The 19,173-nt window shown below is 53.6% G+C and overlaps 1 protein-coding gene across 1 annotated transcript in view; it reads right to left on the minus strand.

Annotated features, from left to right (window-relative positions):
- LOC121562669 (formin-2-like) overlaps positions 1 to 17,781 on the minus strand; it is a gene marked incomplete at its 5' end in the record, with an annotated part of 132,756 nt that extends 114,975 nt beyond the window's left edge. Inside the window, one exon of the mRNA XM_045213931.1 lies at positions 17,694 to 17,781. Coding sequence (XP_045069866.1) covers positions 17,694 to 17,781 — 88 coding nt within the window. The remainder of the gene's footprint in view (positions 1 to 17,693) is intronic.
- Positions 17,782 to 19,173: the final 1,392 nt, after the last annotated feature.

The raw sequence follows: 19,173 nt of genomic DNA on the forward strand, positions 1-19,173 counted from the left end.
TGGTCAGCAGGGGATCTACAGTACATGGACCAGACTGCTACTGAGGTCTGGTCAGCAGGGGATCTACAGTACATGGACCAGACTGCTACTGAGGCCTGGTCAGCAGGGGATCTACAGTACAGACTGCTACTGAGGCCTGGTCAGCAGGGGATCTACAGTACAGACTGCTACTGAGGTCTGGTCAGCAGGGGATCTACAGTACATGGACCAGACTGCTACTGAGGCCTGGTCAGCAGGGGATCTACAGTACAGACTGCTACTGAGGCCTGGTCAGCAGGGGATCTACAGTACATGGACCAGACTGCTACTGAGGCCTGGTCAGCAGGGGATCTACAGTACATGGACCAGACTGCTACTGAGGCCTGGTCAGCAGGGGATCTACAGTACAGACTGCTACTGAGGCCTGGTCAGCAGGGGATCTACAGTACATGGACCAGACTGCTACTGAGGCCTGGTCAGCAGGGGATCTACAGTACAGACTGCTACTGAGGTCTGGTCAGCAGGGGATCTACAGTACAGACTGCTACTGAGGTCTGGTCAGCAGGGGATCTACAGTACAGACTGCTACTGAGGCCTGGTCAGCAGGGGATCTACAGTACATGGACCAGACTGCTACTGAGGTCTGGTCAGCAGGGGATCTACAGTACAGACTGCTACTGAGGCCTGGTCAGCAGGGGATCTACAGTACATGGACCAGACTGCTACGGGCTGGTCAGCAGGGGATCTACAGTACATGGACCAGACTGCTACTGAGGTCTGGTCAGCAGGGGATCTACAGTACAGACTGCTACTGAGGTCTGGTCAGCAGGGGATCTACAGTACAGACTGCTACTGAGGTCTGGTCAGCAGGGGATCTACAGTACATGGACCAGACTGCTACTGAGGCCTGGTCAGCAGGGGATCTACAGTAACAGACTGCTACTGAGGTCTGGTCAGCAGGGGATCTACAGTACATGCAGACTGCTACTGAGGTCTGGTCAGCAGGGGATCTACAGTACATGGACCAGACTGCTACTGAGGCCTGGTCAGCAGGGGATCTACAGTACATGGACCAGACTGCTACTGAGGTCTGGTCAGCAGGGGATCTACAGTACAGACTGCTACTGAGGCCTGGTCAGCAGGGGGATCTACAGTACAGACTGCTACTGAGGTCTGGTCAGCAGGGGATCTACAGTACAGACTGCTACTGAGGTCTGGTCAGCAGGGGATCTACAGTACATGGACCAGACTGCTACTGGGTCTGGTCAGCAGGGGATCTACAGTACAGACTGCTACTGAGGCCTGGTCAGCAGGGGATCTACAGTACAGACTGCTACTGAGGCCTGGTCAGCAGGGGATCTACAGTACAGACTGCTACTGAGGTCTGGTCAGCAGGGGATCTACAGTACAGACTGCTACTGAGGCCTGGTCAGCAGGGGATCTACAGTACAGACTGCTACTGAGGCCTGGTCAGCAGGGGATCTACAGTACAGACTGCTACTGAGGTCTGGTCAGCAGGGGATCTACAGTACAGACTGCTACTGAGGCCTGGTCAGCAGGGGATCTACAGTACAGACTGCTACTGAGGCCTGGTCAGCAGGGGATCTACAGTACATGGACCAGACTGCTACTGAGGTCTGGTCAGCAGGGGATCTACAGTACATGGACCAGACTGCTACTGAGGTCTGGTCAGCAGGGGATCTACAGTACAGACTGCTACTGAGGCCTGGTCAGCAGGGGATCTACAGTACAGACTGCTACTGAGGTCTGGTCAGCAGGGGATCTACAGTACAGACTGCTACTGAGGTCTGGTCAGCAGGGGATCTACAGTACAGACTGCTACTGAGGCCTGGTCAGCAGGGGATCTACAGTACATGGACCAGACTGCTACTGAGGCCTGGTCAGCAGGGGATCTACAGTACATGGACCAGACTGCTACTGAGGTCTGGTCAGCAGGGGATCTACAGTACAGACTGCTACTGAGGCCTGGTCAGCAGGGGATCTACAGTACTGCAGACTGCTACTGAGGCCTGGTCAGCAGGGGATCTACAGTACATGGACCAGACTGCTACTGAGGCCTGGTCAGCAGGGGATCTACAGTACAGACTGCTACTGAGGTCTGGTCAGCAGGGGATCTACAGTACATGGACCAGACTGCTACTGGTCAGCAGGGGATCTACAGTACAGACTGCTACTGAGGTCTGGTCAGCAGGGGATCTACAGTACATGGACCAGACTGCTACTGGTCAGCAGGGGATCTACAGTACAGACTGCTACTGAGGTCTGGTCAGCAGGGGATCTACAGTACAGACTGCTACTGAGGTCTGGTCAGCAGGGGATCTACAGTACATGGACCAGACTGCTACTGAGGCCTGGTCAGCAGGGGATCTACAGTACAGACTGCTACTGAGGCCTGGTCAGCAGGGGATCTACAGTACATGGACCAGACTGCTACTGAGGCCTGGTCAGCAGGGGATCTACAGTACATGGACCAGACTGCTACTGAGGCCTGGTCAGCAGGGGATCTACAGTACAGACTGCTACTGAGGTCTGGTCAGCAGGGGATCTACAGTACATGGACCAGACTGCTACTGAGGTCTGGTCAGCAGGGGATCTACAGTACATGGACCAGACTGCTACTGAGGCCTGGTCAGCAGGGGATCTACAGTACAGACTGCTACTGAGGTCTGGTCAGCAGGGGATCTACAGTACAGACTGCTACTGAGGTCTGGTCAGCAGGGGATCTACAGTACATGGACCAGACTGCTACTGAGGTCTGGTCAGCAGGGGATCTACAGTACAGACTGCTACTGAGGTCTGGTCAGCAGGGGATCTACAGTACATGGACCAGACTGCTACTGAGGCCTGGTCAGCAGGGGATCTACAGTACATGGACCAGACTGCTACTGAGGTCTGGTCAGCAGGGGATCTACAGTACATGGACCAGACTGCTACTGAGGTCTGGTCAGCAGGGGATCTACAGTACAGACTGCTACTGAGGTCTGGTCAGCAGGGGATCTACAGTACAGACTGCTACTGAGGTCTGGTCAGCAGGGGATCTACAGTACATGGACCAGACTGCTACTGAGGTCTGGTCAGCAGGGGATCTACAGTACAGACTGCTACTGAGGTCTGGTCAGCAGGGGATCTACAGTACAGACTGCTACTGAGGCCTGGTCAGCAGGGGATCTACAGTACAGACTGCTACTGAGGCCTGGTCAGCAGGGGATCTACAGTACAGACTGCTACTGAGGTCTGGTCAGCAGGGGATCTACAGTACAGACTGCTACTGAGGTCTGGTCAGCAGGGGATCTACAGTACAGACTGCTACTGAGGTCTGGTCAGCAGGGGATCTACAGTACATGGACCAGACTGCTACTGAGGCCTGGTCAGCAGGGGATCTACAGTACATGGACAGACTGCTACTGAGGCCTGGTCAGCAGGGGATCTACAGTACAGCAGACTGCTACTGAGGCCTGGTCAGCAGGGGATCTACAGTACATGGACCAGACTGCTACTGAGGCCTGGTAAGCAGGGGATCTACAGTACAGACTGCTACTGAGGTCTGGTCAGCAGGGGATCTACAGTACATGGACCAGACTGCTACTGAGGCCTGGTCAGCAGGGGATCTACAGTACAGACTGCTACTGAGGTCTGGTCAGCAGGGGATCTACAGTACAGACTGCTACTGAGGTCTGGTCAGCAGGGGATCTACAGTACAGACTGCTACTGAGGTCTGGTCAGCAGGGGATCTACAGTACATGGACCAGACTGTTACTGAGGTCTGGTCAGCAGGGGATCTACAGTACAGACTGCTACTGAGGCCTGGTCAGCAGGGGATCTACAGTACATGGACCAGACTGCTACTGGTCAGCAGGGGATCTACAGTACATGGACCAGACTGCTACTGAGGTCTGGTCAGCAGGGGATCTACAGTACAGACTGCTACTGAGGTCTGGTCAGCAGGGGATCTACAGTACAGACTGCTACTGAGGTCTGGTCAGCAGGGGATCTACAGTACATGGACCAGACTGCTACTGAGGCCTGGTCAGCAGGGGATCTACAGTACGCAGACTGCTACTGAGGTCTGGTCAGCAGGGGATCTACAGTACATGGACCAGACTGCTACTGAGGTCTGGTCAGCAGGGGATCTACAGTACATGGACCAGACTGCTACTGAGGCCTGGTCAGCAGGGGATCTACAGTACATGGACCAGACTGCTACTGAGGCCTGGTCAGCAGGGGATCTACAGTACAGACTGCTACTGAGGCCTGGTCAGCAGGGGATCTACAGTACAGACTGCTACTGAGGTCTGGTCAGCAGGGGATCTACAGTACAGACTGCTACTGAGGTCTGGTCAGCAGGGGATCTACAGTACATGGACCAGACTGCTACTGGTCAGCAGGGGATCTACAGTACAGACTGCTACTGAGGTCTGGTCAGCAGGGGATCTACAGTACAGACTGCTACTGAGGTCTGGTCAGCAGGGGATCTACAGTACAGACTGCTACTGAGGCCTGGTCAGCAGGGGATCTACAGTACAGACTGCTACTGAGGCCTGGTCAGCAGGGGATCTACAGTACAGACTGCTACTGAGGCCTGGTCAGCAGGGGATCTACAGTACAGACTGCTACTGAGGCCTGGTCAGCAGGGGATCTACAGTACAGACTGCTACTGAGGCCTGGTCAGCAGGGGGATCTACAGTACAGACTGCTACTGAGGCCTGGTCAGCAGGGGATCTACAGTACAGACTGCTACTGAGGTCTGGTCAGCAGGGGATCTACAGTACAGACTGCTACTGAGGTCTGGTCAGCAGGGGATCTACAGTACAGACTGCTACTGAGGCCTGGTCAGCAGGGGATCTACAGTACATGGACCAGACTGCTACTGAGGTCTGGTCAGCAGGGGATCTACAGTACATGGACCAGACTGCTACTGAGGTCTGGTCAGCAGGGGATCTACAGTACAGACTGCTACTGAGGCCTGGTCAGCAGGGGATCTACAGTACAGACTGCTACTGAGGTCTGGTCAGCAGGGGATCTACAGTACAGACTGCTACTGAGGTCTGGTCAGCAGGGGATCTACAGTACAGACTGCTACTGAGGCCTGGTCAGCAGGGGATCTACAGTACATGGACCAGACTGCTACTGAGGTCTGGTCAGCAGGGGATCTACAGTACATGGACCAGACTGCTACTGAGGTCTGGTCAGCAGGGGATCTACAGTACAGACTGCTACTGAGGCCTGGTCAGCAGGGGATCTACAGTACATGGACCAGACTGCTACTGAGGCCTGGTCAGCAGGGGATCTACAGTACATGGACCAGACTGCTACTGAGGCCTGGTCAGCAGGGGATCTACAGTACAGACTGCTACTGAGGTCTGGTCAGCAGGGGATCTACAGTACATGGACCAGACTGCTATGAGCTGGTCAGCAGGGGATCTACAGTACAGACTGCTACTGAGGTCTGGTCAGCAGGGGATCTACAGTACATGGACCAGACTGCTACTGAGGCTGGTCAGCAGGGGATCTACAGTACAGACTGCTACTGAGGTCTGGTCAGCAGGGGATCTACAGTACAGACTGCTACTGAGGCCTGGTCAGCAGGGGATCTACAGTACATGGACCAGACTGCTACTGAGGCCTGGTCAGCAGGGGATCTACAGTACAGACTGCTACTGAGGCCTGGTCAGCAGGGGATCTACAGTACATGGACCAGACTGCTACTGAGGTCTGGTCAGCAGGGGATCTACAGTACATGGACCAGACTGCTACTGAGGCCTGGTCAGCAGGGGATCTACAGTAACAGACTGCTACTGAGGTCTGGTCAGCAGGGGATCTACAGTACATGGACCAGACTGCTACTGAGGTCTGGTCAGCAGGGGATCTACAGTACATGGACCAGACTGCTACTGAGGCCTGGTCAGCAGGGGATCTACAGTACAGACTGCTACTGAGGTCTGGTCAGCAGGGGATCTACAGTACAGACTGCTACTGAGGTCTGGTCAGCAGGGGATCTACAGTACATGGACCAGACTGCTACTGAGGTCTGGTCAGCAGGGGATCTACAGTACAGACTGCTACTGAGGTCTGGTCAGCAGGGGATCTACAGTACATGGACCAGACTGCTACTGAGGCCTGGTCAGCAGGGGATCTACAGTACATGGACCAGACTGCTACTGAGGTCTGGTCAGCAGGGGATCTACAGTACATGGACCAGACTGCTACTGAGGTCTGGTCAGCAGGGGATCTACAGTACAGACTGCTACTGAGGTCTGGTCAGCAGGGGATCTACAGTACAGACTGCTACTGAGGTCTGGTCAGCAGGGGATCTACAGTACATGGACCAGACTGCTACTGAGGCCTGGTCAGCAGGGGATCTACAGTACAGACTGCTACTGAGGTCTGGTCAGCAGGGGATCTACAGTACAGACTGCTACTGAGGCCTGGTCAGCAGGGGGATCTACAGTACAGACTGCTACTGAGGCCTGGTCAGCAGGGGATCTACAGTACAGACTGCTACTGAGGTCTGGTCAGCAGGGGATCTACAGTACAGACTGCTACTGAGGTCTGGTCAGCAGGGGATCTACAGTACAGACTGCTACTGAGGTCTGGTCAGCAGGGGATCTACAGTACATGGACCAGACTGCTACTGAGGTCTGGTCAGCAGGGGATCTACAGTACATGGACCAGACTGCTACTGAGGCCTGGTCAGCAGGGGATCTACAGTACATGGACCAGACTGCTACTGAGGCCTGGTCAGCAGGGGATCTACAGTACATGGACCAGACTGCTACTGAGGCCTGGTCAGCAGGGGATCTACAGTACAGACTGCTACTGAGGTCTGGTCAGCAGGGGATCTACAGTACATGGACCAGACTGCTACTGAGGCCTGGTCAGCAGGGGATCTACAGTACATGGACCAGACTGCTACTGAGGTCTGGTCAGCAGGGGATCTACAGTACATGGACCAGACTGCTACTGAGGCCTGGTCAGCAGGGGATCTACAGTACAGACTGCTACTGAGGTCTGGTCAGCAGGGGATCTACAGTACAGACTGCTACTGAGGCCTGGTCAGCAGGGGATCTACAGTACAGACTGCTACTGAGGCCTGGTCAGCAGGGGATCTACAGTATATGGACCAGACTGCTACTGAGGTCTGGTCAGCAGGGGATCTACAGTACAGACTGCTACTGAGGCCTGGTCAGCAGGGGATCTACAGTACATGGACCAGACTGCTACTGAGGTCTGGTCAGCAGGGGATCTACAGTACATGGACCAGACTGCTACTGAGGCCTGGTCAGCAGGGGATCTACAGTACATGGACCAGACTGCTACTGAGGTCTGGTCAGCAGGGGATCTACAGTACAGACTGCTACTGAGGCCTGGTCAGCAGGGGATCTACAGTACAGACTGCTACTGAGGCCTGGTCAGCAGGGGATCTACAGTACAGACTGCTACTGAGGCCTGGTCAGCAGGGGATCTACAGTACAGACTGCTACTGAGGCCTGGTCAGCAGGGGATCTACAGTACAGACTGCTACTGAGGTCTGGTCAGCAGGGGATCTACAGTACAGACTGCTACTGAGGTCTGGTCAGCAGGGGATCTACAGTAGCAGACTGCTACTGAGGTCTGGTCAGCAGGGGATCTACAGTACATGGACCAGACTGCTACTGAGGCCTGGTCAGCAGGGGATCTACAGTACAGACTGCTACTGAGGTCTGGTCAGCAGGGGATCTACAGTACATGGACCAGACTGCTACTGAGGTCTGGTCAGCAGGGGATCTACAGTACAGACTGCTACTGAGGTCTGGTCAGCAGGGGATCTACAGTACATGGACCAGACTGCTACTGGTCAGCAGGGGATCTACAGTACAGACTGCTACTGAGGTCTGGTCAGCAGGGGATCTACAGTACAGACTGCTACTGAGGTCTGGTCAGCAGGGGATCTACAGTACATGGACCAGACTGCTACTGAGGCCTGGTCAGCAGGGGATCTACAGTACAGACTGCTACTGAGGCCTGGTCAGCAGGGGATCTACAGTACATGGACCAGACTGCTACTGAGGTCTGGTCAGCAGGGGATCTACAGTACATGGACCAGACTGCTACTGAGGTCTGGTCAGCAGGGGATCTACAGTACAGACTGCTACTGAGGTCTGGTCAGCAGGGGATCTACAGTACATGGACCAGACTGCTACTGAGGTCTGGTCAGCAGGGGATCTACAGTACATGGACCAGACTGCTACTGAGGCCTGGTCAGCAGGGGATCTACAGTACAGACTGCTACTGAGGTCTGGTCAGCAGGGGATCTACAGTACAGACTGCTACTGAGGTCTGGTCAGCAGGGGATCTACAGTACATGGACCAGACTGCTACTGAGGCCTGGTCAGCAGGGGATCTACAGTACAGACTGCTACTGAGGTCTGGTCAGCAGGGGATCTACAGTACATGGACCAGACTGCTACTGAGGCCTGGTCAGCAGGGGATCTACAGTACATGGACCAGACTGCTACTGAGGCCTGGTCAGCAGGGGATCTACAGTACATGGACCAGACTGCTACTGAGGTCTGGTCAGCAGGGGATCTACAGTACAGACTGCTACTGAGGTCTGGTCAGCAGGGGATCTACAGTACAGACTGCTACTGAGGCCTGGTCAGCAGGGGATCTACAGTACATGGACCAGACTGCTACTGAGGTCTGGTCAGCAGGGGATCTACAGTACAGACTGCTACTGAGGTCTGGTCAGCAGGGGATCTACAGTACAGACTGCTACTGAGGCCTGGTCAGCAGGGGATCTACAGTACATGGACCAGACTGCTACTGAGGTCTGGTCAGCAGGGGATCTACAGTACAGACTGCTACTGAGGTCTGGTCAGCAGGGGATCTACAGTACAGACTGCTACTGAGGCCTGGTCAGCAGGGGATCTACAGTACAGACTGCTACTGAGGCCTGGTCAGCAGGGGATCTACAGTACAGACTGCTACTGAGGTCTGGTCAGCAGGGGATCTACAGTACAGACTGCTACTGAGGTCTGGTCAGCAGGGGATCTACAGTACAGACTGCTACTGAGGTCTGGTCAGCAGGGGATCTACAGTACATGGACAGACTGCTACTGAGGTCTGGTCAGCAGGGGATCTACAGTACATGGACCAGACTGCTACTGAGGCCTGGTCAGCAGGGGATCTACAGTACATGGACCAGACTGCTACTGAGGCCTGGTCAGCAGGGGATCTACAGTACATGGACCAGACTGCTACTGAGGCCTGGTCAGCAGGGGATCTACAGTACAGACTGCTACTGAGGCCTGGTCAGCAGGGGATCTACAGTACATGGACCAGACTGCTACTGAGGCCTGGTCAGCAGGGGATCTACAGTACATGGACCAGACTGCTACTGAGGCCTGGTCAGCAGGGGATCTACAGTACATGGACCAGACTGCTACTGAGGCCTGGTCAGCAGGGGATCTACAGTACAGACTGCTACTGAGGTCTGGTCAGCAGGGGATCTACAGTACAGACTGCTACTGAGGCCTGGTCAGCAGGGGATCTACAGTACATGGACCAGACTGCTACTGAGGTCTGGTCAGCAGGGGATCTACAGTACAGACTGCTACTGAGGTCTGGTCAGCAGGGGATCTACAGTAAGGCAGACTGCTACTGAGGCCTGGTCAGCAGGGGATCTACAGTACATGGACCAGACTGCTACTGAGGCCTGGTCAGCAGGGGATCTACAGTACATGGACCAGACTGCTACTGAGGTCTGGTCAGCAGGGGATCTACAGTACAGACTGCTACTGAGGCCTGGTCAGCAGGGGATCTACAGTACATGGACCAGACTGCTACTGAGGCCTGGTCAGCAGGGGATCTACAGTAGGCAGACTGCTACTGAGGCCTGGTCAGCAGGGGATCTACAGTACAGACTGCTACTGAGGTCTGGTCAGCAGGGGATCTACAGTACAGACTGCTACTGAGGTCTGGTCAGCAGGGGATCTACAGTACAGACTGCTACTGAGGCCTGGTCAGCAGGGGATCTACAGTACAGACTGCTACTGAGGTCTGGTCAGCAGGGGATCTACAGTACATGGACCAGACTGCTACTGAGGCCTGGTCAGCAGGGGATCTACAGTACAGACTGCTACTGAGGTCTGGTCAGCAGGGGATCTACAGTACAGACTGCTACTGAGGTCTGGTCAGCAGGGGATCTACAGTACAGACTGCTACTGAGGCCTGGTCAGCAGGGGGATCTACAGTACAGACTGCTACTGAGGTCTGGTCAGCAGGGGATCTACAGTACATGGACCAGACTGCTACTGAGGTCTGGTCAGCAGGGGATCTACAGTACAGACTGCTACTGAGGCCTGGTCAGCAGGGGATCTACAGTACAGACTGCTACTGAGGCCTGGTCAGCAGGGGGATCTACAGTACAGACTGCTACTGAGGTCTGGTCAGCAGGGGATCTACAGTACAGACTGCTACTGAGGCCTGGTCAGCAGGGGATCTACAGTACAGACTGCTACTGAGGTCTGGTCAGCAGGGGATCTACAGTACATGGACCAGACTGCTACTGAGGTCTGGTCAGCAGGGGATCTACAGTACAGACTGCTACTGAGGCCTGGTCAGCAGGGGATCTACAGTACATGGACCAGACTGCTACTGAGGTCTGGTCAGCAGGGGATCTACAGTACAGACTGCTACTGAGGTCTGGTCAGCAGGGGATCTACAGTACATGGACCAGACTGCTACTGAGGCCTGGTCAGCAGGGGATCTACAGTACAGACTGCTACTGAGGCCTGGTCAGCAGGGGATCTACAGTACAGACTGCTACTGAGGTCTGGTCAGCAGGGGATCTACAGTACCAGACTGCTACTGAGGCCTGGTCAGCAGGGGATCTACAGTACAGACTGCTACTGAGGTCTGGTCAGCAGGGGATCTACAGTACAGACTGCTACTGAGGTCTGGTCAGCAGGGGATCTACAGTAAACAGACTGCTACTGAGGCCTGGTCAGCAGGGGATCTACAGTACAGACTGCTACTGAGGCCTGGTCAGCAGGGGATCTACAGTACAGACTGCTACTGAGGTCTGGTCAGCAGGGGATCTACAGTACATGGACCAGACTGCTACTGAGGTCTGGTCAGCAGGGGATCTACAGTACATGGACCAGACTGCTACTGAGGCCTGGTCAGCAGGGGATCTACAGTACATGGACCAGACTGCTACTGAGGTCTGGTCAGCAGGGGATCTACAGTACAGACTGCTACTGAGGTCTGGTCAGCAGGGGATCTACAGTACAGACTGCTACTGAGGCCTGGTCATTAGGGGATCTACAGTACATGGACCAGACTGCTACTGAGGCCTGGTCAGCAGGGGATCTACAGTACATGGACCAGACTGCTACTGAGGTCTGGTCAGCAGGGGATCTACAGTACAGACTGCTACTGAGGCCTGGTCAGCAGGGGATCTACAGTACATGGACCAGACTGCTACTGAGGCCTGGTCAGCAGGGGATCTACAGTACATGGACCAGACTGCTACTGAGGTCTGGTCAGCAGGGGATCTACAGTACAGACTGCTACTGAGGTCTGGTCAGCAGGGGATCTACAGTACATGGACCAGACTGCTACTGAGGTCTGGTCAGCAGGGGATCTACAGTACAGACTGCTACTGAGGTCTGGTCAGCAGGGGGATCTACAGTACAGACTGCTACTGAGGCCTGGTCAGCAGGGGATCTACAGTACAGACTGCTACTGAGGTCTGGTCAGCAGGGGATCTACAGTACAGACTGCTACTGAGGTCTGGTCAGCAGGGGATCTACAGTACAGACTGCTACTGAGGCCTGGTCAGCAGGGGATCTACAGTACATGGACCAGACTGCTACTGAGGCCTGGTCAGCAGGGGATCTACAGTACATGGACCAGACTGCTACTGAGGTCTGGTCAGCAGGGGATCTACAGTACAGACTGCTACTGAGGTCTGGTCAGCAGGGGATCTACAGTACATGGACCAGACTGCTACTGAGGTCTGGTCAGCAGGGGATCTACAGTACAGACTGCTACTGAGGCCTGGTCAGCAGGGGATCTACAGTACATGGACCAGACTGCTACTGAGGCCTGGTCAGCAGGGGATCTACAGTACATGGACCAGACTGCTACTGAGGCCTGGTCAGCAGGGGATCTACAGTACAGACTGCTACTGAGGTCTGGTCAGCAGGGGATCTACAGTACATGGACCAGACTGCTACTGAGGCCTGGTCAGCAGGGGATCTACAGTAGCAGACTGCTACTGAGGTCTGGTCAGCAGGGGATCTACAGTACATGGACCAGACTGCTACTGAGGCCTGGTCAGCAGGGGATCTACAGTACAGGACCAGACTGCTACTGAGGTCTGGTCAGCAGGGGATCTACAGTACAGACTGCTACTGAGGCCTGGTCAGCAGGGGATCTACAGTACACAGACTGCTACTGAGGCCTGGTCAGCAGGGGATCTACAGTACATGGACCAGACTGCTACTGAGGTCTGGTCAGCAGGGGATCTACAGTACATGGACCAGACTGCTACTGAGGCCTGGTCAGCAGGGGATCTAAAGTACATGGACCAGACTGCTACTGAGGTCTGGTCAGCAGGGGATCTACAGTACAGACTGCTACTGAGGCCTGGTCAGCAGGGGATCTACAGTACATGGACCAGACTGCTACTGAGGCCTGGTCAGCAGGGGATCTACAGTACAGACTGCTACTGAGGCCTGGTCAGCAGGGGATCTACAGTACATGGACCAGACTGCTACTGAGGCCTGGTCAGCAGGGGATCTACAGTACATGGACCAGACTGCTACTGAGGCCTGGTCAGCAGGGGATCTACAGTACAGACTGCTACTGAGGTCTGGTCAGCAGGGGATCTACAGTACAGACTGCTACTGAGGCCTGGTCAGCAGGGGATCTACAGTACAGACTGCTACTGAGGTCTGGTCAGCAGGGGATCTACAGTACATGGACCAGACTGCTACTGAGGCCTGGTCAGCAGGGGATCTACAGTACATGGACCAGACTGCTACTGAGGTCTGGTCAGCAGGGGATCTACAGTACAGACTGCTACTGAGGCCTGGTCAGCAGGGGATCTACAGTACATGGACCAGACTGCTACTGAGGTCTGGTCAGCAGGGGATCTACAGTACAGACTGCTACTGAGGTCTGGTCAGCAGGGGATCTACAGTACATGGACCAGACTGCTACTGAGGTCTGGTCAGCAGGGGATCTACAGTACAGACTGCTACTGAGGTCTGGTCAGCAGGGGATCTACAGTACATGGACCAGACTGCTACTGAGGCCTGGTCAGCAGGGGATCTACAGTACATGGACAGACTGCTACTGAGGCCTGGTCAGCAGGGGATCTACAGTACATGGACCAGACTGCTACTGAGGTCTGGTCAGCAGGGGATCTACAGTACAGACTGCTACTGAGGCCTGGTCAGCAGGGGATCTACAGTACAGACTGCTACTGAGGTCTGGTCAGCAGGGGATCTACAGTACAGACTGCTACTGAGGCCTGGTCAGCAGGGGGATCTACAGTACAGACTGCTACTGAGGCCTGGTCAGCAGGGGATCTACAGTACATGGACCAGACTGCTACTGAGGCCTGGTCAGCAGGGGATCTACAGTACATGGACCAGACTGCTACTGAGGCCTGGTCAGCAGGGGATCTACAGTACATGGACCAGACTGCTACTGAGGCCTGGTCAGCAGGGGATCTACAGTACATGGACCAGACTGCTACTGAGGTCTGGTCAGCAGGGGATCTACAGTACATGACAGACTGCTACTGAGGCCTGGTCAGCAGGGGATCTACAGTACATGGACCAGACTGCTACTGAGGCCTGGTCAGCAGGGGATCTACAGTACAGACTGCTACTGAGGTCTGGTCAGCAGGGGATCTACAGTACATGGACCAGACTGCTACTGAGGTCTGGTCAGCAGGGGATCTACAGTACAGACTGCTACTGAGGTCTGGTCAGCAGGGGATCTACAGTACATGGACCAGACTGCTACTGGTCAGCAGGGGATCTACAGTACAGACTGCTACTGAGGTCTGGTCAGCAGGGGATCTACAGTACATGGACCAGACTGCTACTGAGGTCTGGTCAGCAGGGGATCTACAGTACATGGACCAGACTGCTACTGAGGCCTGGTCAGCAGGGGATCTACAGTACAGACTGCTACTGAGGCCTGGTCAGCAGGGGATCTACAGTACAGACTGCTACTGAGGTCTGGTCAGCAGGGGATCTACAGTACATGGACCAGACTGCTACTGAGGCCTGGTCAGCAGGGGATCTACAGTACAGACTGCTACTGAGGCCTGGTCAGCAGGGGATCTACAGTACAGACTGCTACTGAGGCCTGGTCAGCAGGGGATCTACAGTAGACCAGACTGCTACTGAGGCCTGGTCAGCAGGGGATCTACAGTACATGGACCAGACTGCTACTGAGGCCTGGTCAGCAGGGGATCTACAGTACAGACTGCTACTGAGGCCTGGTCAGCAGGGGATCTACAGTACATGGACCAGACTGCTACTGAGGCCTGGTCAGCAGGGGATCTACAGTACAGACTGCTACTGAGGTCTGGTCAGCAGGGGATCTACAGTACAGACTGCTACTGAGGTCTGGTCAGCAGGGGATCTACAGTACAGACTGCTACTGAGGTCTGGTCAGCAGGGGATCTACAGTACATGGACCAGACTGCTACTGAGGCCTGGTCAGCAGGGGATCTACAGTACAGACTGCTACTGAGGTCTGGTCAGCAGGGGATCTACAGTACATGGACCAGACTGCTCTGACTGGTCAGCAGGGGATCTACAGTACATGCAGACTGCTACTGAGGCCTGGTCAGCAGGGGATCTACAGTACAGACTGCTACTGAGGTCTGGTCAGCAGGGGATCTACAGTACAGACTGCTACTGAGGCCTGGTCAGCAGGGGATCTACAGTACATGGACCAGACTGCTACTGAGGTCTGGTCAGCAGGGGATCTACAGTACATGGACCAGACTGCTACTGAGGTCTGGTCAGCAGGGGATCTACAGTACATGGACCAGACTGCTACTGAGGCCTGGTCAGCAGGGGATCTACAGTACAGACTGCTACTGAGGTCTGGTCAGCAGGGGATCTACAGTACAGACTGCTACTGAGGCCTGGTCAGCAGGGGATCTACAGTACATACAGACTGCTACTGAGGCCTGGTCAGCAGGGGATCTACAGTACATGGACCAGACTGCTACTGGTCAGCAGGGGATCTACAGTACAGACTGCTACTGAGGCCTGGTCAGCAGGGGATCTACAGTACAGACTGCTACTGAGGCCTGGTCAGCAGGGGATCTACAGTACAGACTGCTACTGAGGCCTGGTCAGCAGGGGATCTACAGTACAGACTGCTACTGAGGTCTGGTCAGCAGGGGATCTACAGTACAGCAGACTGCTACTGAGGCTGGTCAGCAGGGGATCTACAGTACAGACTGCTACTGAGGTCTGGTCAGCAGGGGATCTACAGTACAGACTGCTACTGAGGTCTGGTCAGCAGGGGATCTACAGTAACCAGACTGCTACTGAGGCCTGGTCAGCAGGGGATCTACAGTACAGACTGCTGACTGGTCAGCAGGGGATCTACAGTACAGACTGCTACTGAGGTCTGGTCAGCAGGGGATCTACAGTACAGACTGCTACTGAGGCCTGGTCAGCAGGGGATCTACAGTACAGACTGCTACTGAGGCCTGGTCAGCAGGGGATCTACAGTACATGGACCAGACTGCTACTGAGGCCTGGTCAGCAGGGGATCTACAGTAGCAGACTGCTACTGAGGTCTGGTCAGCAGGGGATCTACAGTACAGACTGCTACTGAGGTCTGGTCAGCAGGGGATCTACAGTACAGACTGCTACTGAGGTCTGGTCAGCAGGGGATCTACAGTAAACCAGACTGCTACTGAGGTCTGGTCAGCAGGGGATCTACAGTACATGGACAGACTGCTACTGAGGCCTGGTCAGCAGGGGATCTACAGTACATGGACCAGACTGCTACTGAGGTCTGGTCAGCAGGGGATCTACAGTACATGGACCAGACTGCTACTGAGGCCTGGTCAGCAGGGGATCTACAGTACAGACTGCTACTGAGGTCTGGTCAGCAGGGGATCTACAGTACATGGACCAGACTGCTACTGAGGCTGGTCAGCAGGGGATCTACAGTACAGACTGCTACTGAGGTCTGGTCAGCAGGGGATCTACAGTACAGACTGCTACTGAGGCCTGGTCAGCAGGGGATCTACAGTACATGGACCAGACTGCTACTGAGGCCTGGTCAGCAGGGGATCTACAGTACAGACTGCTACTGAGGCCTGGTCAGCAGGGGATCTACAGTACATGGACCAGACTGCTACTGAGGTCTGGTCAGCAGGGGATCTACAGTACAGACTGCTACTGAGGTCTGGTCAGCAGGGGATCTACAGTACATGGACCAGACTGCTACTGAGGCCTGGTCAGCAGGGGATCTACAGTACATGGACCAGACTGCTACTGAGGCCTGGTCAGCAGGGGATCTACAGTACAGACTGCTACTGAGGCCTGGTCAGCAGGGGATCTACAGTACAGACTGCTACTGAGGTCTGGTCAGCAGGGGATCTACAGTACATGGACAGACTGCTACTGAGGTCTGGTCAGCAGGGGATCTACAGTACATGGACCAGACTGCTACTGAGGCCTGGTCAGCAGGGGATCTACAGTACAGACTGCTACTGAGGTCTGGTCAGCAGGGGATCTACAGTACAGACTGCTACTGAGGTCTGGTCAGCAGGGGATCTACAGTACAGACTGCTACTGAGGTCTGGTCAGCAGGGGATCTACAGTACATGGACCAGACTGCTACTGAGGCCTGGTCAGCAGGGGATCTACAGTACCAGACTGCTACTGAGGCCTGGTCAGCAGGGGATCTACAGTACAGACTGCTACTGAGGCCTGGTCAGCAGGGGATCTACAGTACAGACTGCTACTGAGGCCTGGTCAGCAGGGGATCTACAGTACATGGACCAGACTGCTACTGAGGTCTGGTCAGCAGGGGATCTACAGTACAGACTGCTACTGAGGCCTGGTCAGCAGGGGATCTACAGTACATGGACCAGACTGCTACTGAGGACTGGTCAGCAGGGGATCTACAGTACAGACTGCTACTGAGGCCTGGTCAGCAGGGGATCTACAGTACATGGACCAGACTGCTACTGAGGTCTGGTCAGCAGGGGATCTACAGTACAGACTGCTACTGAGGTCTGGTCAGCAGGGGATCTACAGTACATGGACCAGACTGCTACTGAGGTCTGGTCAGCAGGGGGTGGCAATAGCAGAATCCACTAATTGAGTACATACTTTTGGCCATACATTAGTGTATTTTAATGGGGTCTAAGTCATATAGGGATAGTGTGGTAATTCCATTCCTAGGGAGTCTAGTCATTAACTAACATGCTGGATGTCTTCATGTCCAGGGAAGATTAATAGCTGGATGTCGAGGATAAGCTACTAACCATGCTGGAGTTCATCAGGGAGTCTAAGTCATTAACAACATGCTGGATGTCCATGTCCAGGGAGTCTAAGTCATTAACTAAAGCTGGATGTCCTTCATGTCCAGGGAGTCTAAGTCATTAACTAACCATCGTCCTTGTCTGGGAGTCTAAGTCATTAACTAACCATGCTGGATGTCCTTCATGTCCAGATGAAGACTGGACATCAGAATCCCCACCGCCTGAGAACGCTTGTTATTCAGCAGCTTGACCACCTGCAGAGAGAGAAACATTAAGACATGTCACACTCTGAGATTTAGAGAGAGAGAAACATTAAGACATGTCACACTCAGAGAGAGAGAGAGAGAAACATTAAGACATGTCACACTCAGAGAGAGAGAAACATTAAGACATGTCACACTCAGAGAGAGAGAGAAACATTAAGACATGTCACACTCAGAGAGAGAGAAACATTAAGACATGTCACACTCAGAGAGAGAGAGAGAAACATTAAGACATGTCACACTCAGAGAGAGAGAGAGAGAAACATTAAGACATGTCACACTCAGAGAGAGAGAGAAAGCATTAAGACATGTCACACTCAGAGAGAGAGAGAGAGAGAGAGAAACATTAAGACATGTCACACTCAGAGAGAGAGAGAGAGAAACATTAAGACATGTCACACTCAGAGAGAGAGAAACATTAAGACATGTCACACTCAGAGAGAGAGAGAAACATTAAGACATGTCACACTCAGAGAGAGAGAGAGAAACATTAAGACATGTCACACTCAGAGAGAGAGAGAAACATTAAGACATGTCACACTCAGAGAGAGAGAGAGAAACATTAAGACATGTCACACTCAGAGAGAGAGAGAGAAACATTAAGACATGTCACACTCAGAGAGAGAGAGAAACATTAAGACATGTCACACTGAGAGAGAGGGAGAGAGAGAGAGAGAGAGATGCATAAATCATGATAAAACAACATGAGAATTACTTGACACATTGGAAAGAATTAACAATAAAAACAGAGCAAAGTAGAATGCTATTTGGCCCTAAACAGAGAGTACAGAGTGGCAGAATACCTGACCACTGTGACTGACCCAAATTTAAGGAAACCTTTGACTATGTACAGACTCAGTGAGCATAGCCTTGCTATTGAGAAAGGCCTCCGTAGGCAAACCTGGCTCTCAAAATGAGGTGGAAACTGAGCTGCACTTCCTAACCTCCTGCCAAATGTATGACCATATTAGAGACACATATTTTCCAACTGACATTTAGTGGTGAGAACAGTTTTATTAAGGGTACAAAGTGATAACCACAAGCCAACATTTTCAGGATATGATTGACTTTTTTCTGTACTTCATTGTCTGCGTAGTTCTGTGCTCATTCCATCACATGCAGCAGGAAATGCCTTCTGCTTCAACCTTGCATCTTATGAAAATGTATGCTATTTGACATACAATATTCTGTCTATAATCAGAACCATTCCATTTCCTTGTTTTCACCTCAACAGGCCCTAGGTCAGTTTTGGCAATTAAATAATAATAAAAACAGTGTGATTAGAAATGACTGGTGTCCATTTCCCCATCAGCAGCTGTCGCACACTGAACGACTCAACTCTCCCTGTTCTCTGATTAAATAATGATCTCGTAGGAGGTTTAG

Source organism: Coregonus clupeaformis, unplaced genomic scaffold (genome assembly GCF_020615455.1).
Source record: "Coregonus clupeaformis isolate EN_2021a unplaced genomic scaffold, ASM2061545v1 scaf0173, whole genome shotgun sequence".
NCBI classification, from domain to species: Eukaryota; Metazoa; Chordata; class Actinopteri; order Salmoniformes; family Salmonidae; genus Coregonus; species Coregonus clupeaformis.